The sequence below is a fragment of the Pelmatolapia mariae genome, linkage group LG5 (assembly GCF_036321145.2).
Source record: "Pelmatolapia mariae isolate MD_Pm_ZW linkage group LG5, Pm_UMD_F_2, whole genome shotgun sequence".
NCBI classification, from domain to species: Eukaryota; Metazoa; Chordata; class Actinopteri; order Cichliformes; family Cichlidae; genus Pelmatolapia; species Pelmatolapia mariae.
This window is the reverse complement of record NC_086231.1, coordinates 1,822,558-1,832,500: the sequence shown is the minus strand read 5'-3', so window position 1 is coordinate 1,832,500 and position 9,943 is coordinate 1,822,558. Positions and strand designations below refer to the sequence as shown.

The following is a 9,943-nucleotide window of genomic DNA, read 5'->3' as shown; positions in this document are numbered from 1 at the left end:
AGCGGCACCATAGAAGAGGTTCAGAAGTGCACGCGAAGATGATCCTGAAGGGGGCGCCGGATAAATGTAACACTTTTTATTTTCGGGGACCAAGTTCCCAAAAAGTGCCCTCATACACACAATGTGATGCACAAAGACAAAAACTGTTTAGATTGTTGTGTTTATGTGTGAAATCTCACATCTGTCGGTGTATAAGGATGTGTTAAAACTAGGTCAGCATAATCAATTTCCCAACACGAACATGCTCTCTGATGTAATAATAGATCTACAAGAGTTTCTGGAGGACAAAAGAAGCAGCCTGATCCTGAAAACATGTCTGACAGAGAGAGAAGAACGAACACGGGAGGAAGACCAAAGAAACACGGAAAGACTGAAGCTGGAGCAAATGGAGAAACCACGGAGGAGGAGGAGGAGGAGGAGGAGGAGGAGGAGGAGGAGGAGGAAAAAGTGGATTAAGAAAGATTTGATGAATTTTATTTTGTTTTGTTTTTTAAAAAGAAGCTGAGAGCTGCAGGCCGCCATGCATGCAGGGTTAAAATGATATCAGCCCACACACACACACACACACACACACACACACACACACACACACACACACACACACACACACAGAGCGTTTAGTGTCCAGCGCTCGGGGCAGGTTAGTATTGATCTGTTCCAGGAAGTGCACGCTGCGGTCAGTCTGTCGGTAAGCTATTTATGACCGTCTCTAATTCTCTCTACATTCATCCATCGCTGATCACATCGCCCTTCCACAAGTCCTCGCTCAGCAGAAGGATGCAGCCAACACTGAAGGTTTTGAGCATTGATGGGACTGCGTGGGTGAAACTTTAGCGTGCATTCGTTTGTTTGCAGGTCGAACAGAAACAAACAGCAGTGGCAGCACTGAAGCGTTTTTGTTTTTGTTACATTTACAAATTTGAACAAACTGACAAAGACACAAACTTCAGACATTTACTGCATGATATTTATTTTTGGGTAACAGCAGATCATCTGCCTCCACCTCCTCCTATCCCAGCATCCAACCCTCTGCATGTCCTCCTTTTCTGCATCCACGAACCTCCTCTGAGCTCTTCTCCTCCTGCCTGGCAGCTCCATCTCCATCCTCCTTTGTCCAACATATCCACCCTCCCTCCTCTGCACATGTCCAAACCCTCTCAGCCTCTCCTCTCTGAGCTCTCCCTCTGATGGACTCATTTCTGATCTCACTCCCAGTGAACATCTTCAGCTCAGCTCCACCATCTCCCAACCATCACAGCAGCTCTCACTACCATTTTGTAATCCTTCCTTTTCACTCTGGCTGCCATCCTTGTGTCACAAATCACCCCGGATACTTGTCTCCATGCACCCCACCCTGCCTGCACCTCTCTGTTACTGTCCATGGCTCTGGGTGATCATCTACCTTCACTTCTTTGCTCCTTGCACCTCCACCTGTTTCATTCATACACTACAGTGTTGTCTGCAAACATCACAGAGACTCCTGCCTGACTTCGTCTGTCAGTTCGTCCATCACCGCAGCAAACAAGCAGGCGCTCGGCCAGAACATACACAGGAAGCTTCCAGCTGGATTCAAATGCTGTGGGGGTGGCACTGCACTTCCTTTTTTTATTTCTATTGGCCAAAATCATTTTTTTTTTATTGTTTCAGTTCAGTTTAATAAATTGTACTGATATTTGCATAAAAACTTTTTTAAAGGAATATTTTTTTTCTTCACATTAACTTTATTTTCTTGTTGTTGTTTTTGATAAAATCTTACAATTATTAGCATAGTGTCAGCTATTACAGGACAACCCGTTCTCACTCCCGAGGCGTAAAATACTGACGATTTGTCACGTCCCTTAACTTCTCATGCTGACGCTAAAGGTACCCTTCCACGTTTTTATGTGACGCTGTGGGTTGTCAATTCATTCCAATATGATCCCGCTCGCGGCGATCAGAGACGCTTCAAGCAGAGGCTCCAGCCATCCATTTACACCAAATAATAACCCCGTCACGGCGAAACATGACGCCGTGAAGCACAATCTAACTATAGAACCGGGGACCCTCTCCGCGAACGGGTTTTTCTCCCGAATTTAATGCTTTCTTTTAATGACATCGTTAACATTTCTCAACAAAAACACATGAAAGTATCACTGATAATTCAACAATAAAATCGCTTCATGTTGTGGCCATCACACAGTGTTTTTCAAAGTGATTCACGATCTGAAAGTGCGCAGATTTAACGTACATAATCCTTTGTTAGGTTTATTATTTTCATTTCACACGTAAAACACATTTATAGATTAATTCACCACTCCTGTTAGTTTTGGATGCGCTCGGCTCCAACCAATCAGACGCAACCGGTGTAAGCAAAGGATGATGGGAGAACGGAGAGACCCATTTATAAGAATAAGAAAATGAGGCGGAACTGATTGATTCTAATGCAGGTATGTAAAAAATACATATATTTAAAGTAATACCTTGAAGTGTGTTTCAAAGTTTGTTTTTCGTAAAAGCTTCAAACAAACAGAGGTGACTGATCTCGGAAACGATTTAATGCATTTAAAAATGGCTACAGCTACCGTCAGCATGCTTGCTAGGTAACCTACCTACACGTGGCTACTGCAGCATTAGCCATTTAATCAAACGATGGATTAAATCTATTACAAACGTTAAAGGACTTGTGTGTTGCAAAATACCCTCACATGGTGCGTAAAGCAGTTTTTGCGCTAAGAGTTCTGCTAGCTCGTTATAAACGGCTGATGCTAACGTTAATTGCTAACGTTAACCGGAGCACCAAGACTGAAAATCATTTGAGTTGCGTTAGTTATGTGTTTATGTCACTGAGTTCTGCAAAATCTCTTTCCTCTTTAGCTTGAAAATGAGTGATTCAGAGGATCCCGAGCTGGAGGAAGAGCTTCAGGCTGCTGACGAACTCCTTCAAGATATGCAGGTAAAGTAAACGTTATATTATTAATTTTTATTAATTTTATTTTATTTTATTTTATTTTATTATTAATTTTTTTAAATAAATTTTTATATATGTGTATATACAAGTTTATGTCAAATTAAGTTGGTTAACTTAAGATGTTTGATAATCTTTGCTTTAATCATAGACTGTATTTTAGGTGTTCCCTTTGTTCCTTGTTAATTGCGTAGAATGATGCACAGAGTGAACCTCAGCCAAGACCAGTGCGCTGGAAAAAACGTGACAGACAGGGAGAGTTTATTCCTCAAAGGCCATCAACCAGTCGAAGTACTACTTGCATGCCAGGTGGTCAGTGTTCACACAACCATTGGTTTTATCTCACAACTTGTTTTCACCAAACAATTTCAGTAATTAAATATTCTTCAATCTCTTTTTTCCCCCCAGTGTCCAGAGATCAGCATCAATGTCCACGTGAAGAAACTAGTTATGTTACCAGTGTCAACCCAACAAAAGGTACTTTACCTTCTTGTATATATTGTGATTTCTGTTTACTTTTATATTTGTTGTTATAGTTGAGTTAGGCAGGGCTTTTGTGCAGTCCTAAGAAACATACTGCCTAGGGTGTTTTTCACTATGTGGAAGAGTTTCTTCCTTTCTTTCTTTTTTTTTTCTGTTAGTGTATGGAACTGAGGTGCTTCGTCAGGAGCTCCTTCAGTTGTTGGAGGATGGAGAAGAGGACGCAGCCATGACTTGTGAGACGTCGTCTGAGTCAGCTGCTACTCACTGGGCGATCAGAAATATGGTGTCCTCGCAAAAGTGGAAAGAGGCCAGGCCTTGTCTTATAGACAATACGTTAGCTACTCTGGATCCACAGTCACACCGTGTGTGTCAGTGTGGCAAACAAGTAGTTGTGAGGTGTCTGGACTGCCTGCCTCTTCCATTCCTTTGTGCTGACTGTGATATTGCAGTTCACACACGCTTTGTCCTGCACAACAGAGAGGCAGTAACAGGAGGGTTTTTGCAGCCTTCATCAGAGTTTCACAAGCCAATTGGTACGGTTTTTAAGTCTTATGCGTTTCTTGCTATGTACTATGAGTGGGTGCTGTTATTGTATATTTATTGTGTATCAGTTAATTTCCAATTCTTTTTATATATATATTGTGTGTTTTAATGTTAGTTCGGCTGTTGCCTGTCCAAAGGCCAGACCATGTGTGTGACTGCCCAGCAGGTAACGTTGAGGTTTCACCCGGCTCAATTGTGGCTCTTGTAACCATAAATGGTAAGTTGCCCTTTTGTCACACACTACATACACAATAGATGTGTTTGGAGGTTTAATTGCAAATTGTGCATTGCTATCTTGGTTTGAATTGCCCTCGGCCCGCAGTATGTATGTATGTGGGCACCTGTCAAAGGTCATTTGGATTTACCAGATCAATTTGAAAACAACATGAAATCCTCACAACATGAAAAAAATGAATGCTTTGAGCCATGACTGAATTTATCCTTATCCTTTCTAAAGGCCGTTATAACCTTGCACTGCCAGTGGTGAGATGCACCAGCTGTGGCCTAATGTGGTCCCTCTCAGTTAAGGACATCCTGGGTAGTGGATATTGGCCTGGCACCTTAAATTTCTGCACCCTGTTTTCAATGGATGTCTTTCAGTCTTTCTATGACATTAAGAAGGCTGCACCAGGGATGTCACTTAAGGCATTTGTCAAAATGCTGGATGAACGAACAGCCCATTTTGGAAGGGTGAGTTTCTAAATTTGCCAAGTTTAAGGAAATTGTGCAAATCAGTGTTTATGATGACTGTCCTTGAATATTCTGTTGTATGCCCTCTATTAAAAGACTGGCCGAATATCAGCTGATGCCTTCAGTAGAAGTTTCTTGGAGTGGAGTGCTGTAAAGTTTGAGGTGGACAGGATGTGCAAGGAGCCATGCTTTAGCTGCCCTGCCTGCACTCCAGACATGCTTGCCGTCTCAGTTGATGGAAACCGTAAGCTTTATCGCTTTCAATCTAATGCAAGGTACGTTATGCATTGTGTACATAAATCAAATATGGATTTGTAGAAAAATGTATTTTAATGTTTCTTTTCAAACAACTGTCACTGTGTTTGTCCAGCACTTCAGAGCAGGGGAACTTTGAAGGTGTCTTCATTGAAAAAGATGAGGACGTTGCTGAGTTTGTGAAATACATCCAGAGACATACAAATCATGTAAGATACACATATATATATTAGTGCTGTTAGCGTTAATCTTGTTAAAATGACGTTAATGCCATAACCATATACACATTCGTGTGTGTGTGTGTGTGTGTGTGTGTGTGTGTGTGTGTGTGTGTACATATATGGATGGGTGGATATTTATTTTATTTTTCTCTTGGTGTTGTCGTAATATTATTTACTTTACTTTATCTTAATGTATACTTTCTTTTGTCACCATGTGTATTTAAAAAAACAAACAAAAACAACATGATTTTTATTTTGTGTTATCAGTGCTGTCCTGGGGAGATATGAGGTCTTGTGTGACTTAACACTAATTCAGCTAATTGTTATGCATTTGTTTTAAAAAGTTTGTCCCTGATAGGGCTTAATCATGTCATGTCTTTTATGTTAAAATCTTTGAGTGTATAGGTCCCGGGGAAAGGGTTGTGCGGATCTTCATCTTGGACTGCAGCAAAGGAGTCGTCCAAAAAGTCCACTGGGAAGTTGGATGAAGAGGGCATGGAAATAGCTGTTTGTCGCCACGGAGTCCTCTTAGCTGCATTGAACATGTTTCGAGGGGAGATCTTTGCTTACCCCCTTTTTCTCCAGAGGAAGTTGGCAGCTAACGTCCCAGGACATATTACGTTCCTTTGCTCCGATGTGGCCTGTAAATATTTCCCCTATTTAACCAAGGTGGCTCAGCAGTGCCCTGAGCTGAGGAACCTCTTGTCAATGCGTCCTTTTCTCTCCGTCATGCATGCAAAGGCTCACACTTGGAAATGCGAGGTATACTGCAGCTTGTAGTTTTGGATTAGTTTGAGACATTTTGTTATAAGGTTGAATGAATTCAGCAGTCATGTATTGTGACCTCCTTTCTATAGATCAAATGGGGAGGTGCGTTTCAGGATGGGGCCGGTTCAACAGTTGGAGAAGAGGTGGAACAAGTAAACAGTTTCCTGTCTAGGGCGGCCATCACAACGAAGTACATGTCTAAAGCAGGTATGTGTTCGTGTCTGAGATTCCACTCAGTATCTTGCTCATTAATTCTTATTTGTATACTAATTGAAATGCAGGGCGAACAGACATGCTGACCCTCCTGGCTTTGGGTTGGAACAAAAGGAAAGTGGAACAACTGGGCCGCACTTTGAGCCAGAGATATCTCAAGGTGATTTTTTTTTTTTTTTTTTTTTCAAAAACCATTTTAATGTGTGTGGTAATGGGGGAAAAACACCTGTACTCTAAAAACATCAATGTGAATGACATTTATTAATGTATTCTTAGATCATAAGGATCCTTAGAGAACAAGTGGAGAGCCTGAATGCGACCAAAAATGAGCTGGGTGTGGATGACGACACACTGCAGCAATGGGTGGCCGATGTGCAGAAATGGGCTGAAGGTGAGTCTCAATATAATGCACCATAGGACCCACCATGGCCTCATTAAAGAACTTAAGGTAGAGTTAATATCTTTCTGACAGTGTCAACAAACAATGAAAAATAAGTTTTGTACAAGCAGAATTTATGGCAGAGTTGTTGCGTTTCATCAAATTGGATTGAACCTGGGTTGAAATGATGTCGTACTAGTTGGTTTTATAAACCTGAACACCGACATACTTGTTATCTAATGATAATGCAGCACATGAAGGCTACAGATGTCTTATAATGAATGTCATCAAGTCAGTGATTACAGAGTCCACTGTAGTTTGGTGACTGTTACTCATCCTGTATTCTGATTAATATTCCTCTCACTTAGAAACTGATCAAACTGATGGCAGCCTTGGAGCGTTGCAGGCACGAATAGAGGAGCTTGTCGTCATCATCAGAGTGCGAACACAAAGTCTTTACAGACAAAATGGTACGTCCCAGTTTCTTTGAAATGGACCGTTTGATACTTAATTTGTACAGCTACTTTGTAAACAGAATAAAATCAGATCCAGGTTTGTTTAATCTGGATGTGATGCATGTTCTAGCAAACAAATTGATGAGTGTAGATTAAAATGTAAATATATACATTATGTGAAGGTGTGAATTTTTTTATGATTATTTACAGATAGCAACAAGAGGCGACACAGAATTCGCAAGGTCATCTTAGATGAGAAGAAACGCTTGGCGGCTGCTGTTGACGACTACAACAAGCTTGCTGAACCAACAAAGCAAATCGTATCCAGTGATGCCCTCATGCAGACCGACATTTGGCCCTGGCAGAGCACAAGTGAACGTAAGCTCTTGATTTATAAATATCCTTTTTAAATAAACTCCCAGTATCTGAGCAGTAGTTGAATGTTTGGTTCTTGAGTCATAACGTGCTACTATGTTTTCCCATCTGATGTTGTTAAACTGTAGCTGCTGCAGACCTCCAGACAAAGAGAAAGGTCTTTGAGAAGGTGATGGCTGTGAGGCGCCTGAGAGAGGAGGAGATGATCCTTTGCAGGGAGATGCGGCATCACTGGACAGTGTTGCAAATGCGATCTGTGGTGTTGGGGACAATCTCCTCAGACTGTAAGCACTTTATTTATTTATTCATTTTTTTGACGAATCGATTGAAAATAAGAGCAGATGCTAAAGTCTTACTGGATCTTTTACCTATATCTAGATTGCTAGCTAACACTGCCTTCTCCCTTTAAAAAAAAGTTTAATTACAGGATCCTAATTCCTTGTGTTTATGAGGTGAGGGTTTTTTGTTTTTTTTTTTGGTTTGTTTTTCTTACTTCACTCATATTTATTTGTTTTGTTCTTTTTACAGCCTCCCTTGTTGGCATGTCGGCGGATGCACAGAAGGGACTCCATAGCCTGGTTTTAAAAAAACAAAGTGAACTGAAAGCTGAAATGCTCAAAGTAAAGGACATGTACAAGAGAATCCTCAGCTACCAACCACTCCTGGAAATGGACTCGGAGGAGGAGGAAGACATTCCAGACGATGCCACTGAGAGTGATTTGAGCACTTCTGATGAAGACTGATTGTGTCATCCTTGATGTTATTTTTGGTAAAATAAAAAGTTAATCACATCTCTGTTTAATGTGATTTTTCAACAGACATTTTACATTTTGAGAAGAAAAATGGAATTTCCTTGGTGCAGTTGTTTACCCATAATCATGCTTTCCCATGTAATTTAATGACTAGACATAATTTAATTTATGGGATGCTTTCTGGGCTGCTCAAATTATCACAAAATTTAAAAGCACGAGGCAGCACACTCACAAGTAAATTTTTTGTTCAGTGTTTTGTCGAAGAAATCAGCAAGTACAATTGATATGTTTGCTGTAGCGGTATGTTTGTTAAGAAGCATGCCAGCACACTGACAGTCCCCGAATGCACCCGAGCCACTGACTCGCCCCAGAGCAAATGAAATTGCTTATCTAGAAAGACAACCGTCATCAAAGAAGAAGTAAAAGAGTAGGAAACAAATGGTAAGGGAAGGTACTGTGCAGTAGGAAAGAAAGGCCAGAGCCGTGCAAAATGACCTCCGGCAGGCCACAAATGTGCACGTCTGCTCAAACGGTCAGAAATGGACTCCATGAGGGTGGTATGAGGGCCCGACTCCTGCCCTGTGCTCCTCACAGATGAAAGCAGGTTCACACTGAGCACTTGGGACAGAGTCTGGAGACGCCGTGAAGAACCTTCTGCTGCCTGCAACATCCTACAGCATGCCGGTTTGGCATTGGGTCAGTTTTGGTGTGGGGTGGCATCTCTTTGGGGACCGCACAGCCCTCCATGTGTTCGGCAGAGGTAGCCTGACTGCCATTAGGTACTGAGATGAGATGCTCAGACCCCTTGTGAGATCATATGCTGGTGCGGTTGGCCCCGGGTGCCTCCTAATGCAAGACAATGCTAGACCTCATATGGCTGGAGTGTGTCAGCAGTTCCTGCAAGACGAAGGCATTGATGCTGTGGACTGGCCCGCCCATTCCCCAGACCTGAATCCAATTGAGGACATCTGGGACATCATGTCTCGCTCCATCCACCAACTGCACCACAAAATGTCCAGGAGTCTGGGAGGAGATCCCTCAGGAGAGCATCTGCCACTTCATCAGGAGCATGCCCAGGTGTTGTAGGGAGGTCATACAGGCATGTGGAGGCCACACAGACTAGTGAGCCTCATTTTGACATGTTTTAAGGACATTACATAAAACCAGATTAATGATTCTGTATTGCATTGATCAAGGAACCAACCCAATAGGAGCTAAAGGAATCCTCTTGATATTACTTCACTCAGTAAGTTTATATTATCTTTAATGTGCATTTTCTTCATCAGTTCAGGGGTGCCCAATCCCGGTCCTCGAGAGCTACCGTCCTGCAGCTTTTAGATGCATCCTTGTTCCCACACACCCGAATCAAGTGAATGGCTTGCTATCAGGCCTTTGCCAAACATGATGGCATGCTGAAGAGGTAATCAAACCATTTGATTCAGCTGTGTTGGAGTAGGGATGCATCTAAAAGCTGCAGGATAGTAGCTCTCGAGGACTGGGATTGGGCAGCCCTGGTTTAGAACATAACATGTTAGCGCTCCCTGGTCCTTTTTGGAGACAGATCCTGAGACAGCAGGCAGCTATGGAGAACTCGTGTCAGCTGTGGTAATTAAGTAATACTTTGATTTAATATTGATTTCATGACAACTATCCTCAGGCACATATTCCTGGATATATATAATGACATAAGTAAAACTCCCATTTTAGAATCATTGCCTTCTTTGATCTGACTTATTGCCTCAGACTTTGGCCCTGTGTCCCCAAAAGTCTAGAAAATCCATGACACTGAGTAAGAGGCCTTGATCATGTTATAAGTGAGAGAGTTTGGTGTAACAATGGTTGAACATGCCAAATCAACCCACAAC

The 9,943-nt window shown here is 42.0% G+C and overlaps 2 protein-coding genes across 8 annotated transcripts in view; one reads left to right on the top strand and one right to left on the bottom strand.

Annotated features, from left to right (window-relative positions):
* Nucleotides 1-9,943, bottom strand: part of pcbp4 (poly(rC) binding protein 4) — a 186,907-nt gene that overhangs the window by 143,993 nt on the left and 32,971 nt on the right. The window lies entirely within an intron of this gene.
* Nucleotides 4,497-8,069, top strand: LOC134626877 (uncharacterized). 2 transcript variants are annotated; one of them, XM_063472765.1, is made up of 11 exons: nt 4,497-4,660; nt 4,757-4,935; nt 5,031-5,124; nt 5,542-5,898; nt 5,994-6,111; nt 6,186-6,277; nt 6,394-6,508; nt 6,865-6,966; nt 7,162-7,329; nt 7,455-7,610; nt 7,855-8,069. In XM_063472765.1, exons 1-11 carry the CDS (start codon nt 4,556-4,558, stop codon nt 8,067-8,069), a joined length of 1,701 nt encoding a protein of 566 aa, XP_063328835.1. In that variant the 5' UTR covers nt 4,497-4,555. The 2 variants fall into 2 exon arrangements, with proteins under 2 accessions (XP_063328835.1, XP_063328836.1); XM_063472766.1 differs by lacking the exon at nt 7,455-7,610.

What these genes read in the sequence shown, in the direction of transcription:
- LOC134626877 (XM_063472765.1), top strand. Translation starts at nt 4,556, where the DNA reads ATGGATGTCTTTCAGTCTTTCTATGACATTAAGAAGGCTGCACCAGGG. An exon ending in AAGTCTTTACAGACAAAATG is followed by an intron (nt 6,967 to 7,161) that starts GTACGTCCCAGT and finishes GATTATTTACAG; the next exon opens with ATAGCAACAAGAGGCGACAC. An exon ending in GGGGACAATCTCCTCAGACT is followed by an intron (nt 7,611 to 7,854) that starts GTAAGCACTTTA and finishes TTCTTTTTACAG; the next exon opens with CCTCCCTTGTTGGCATGTCG.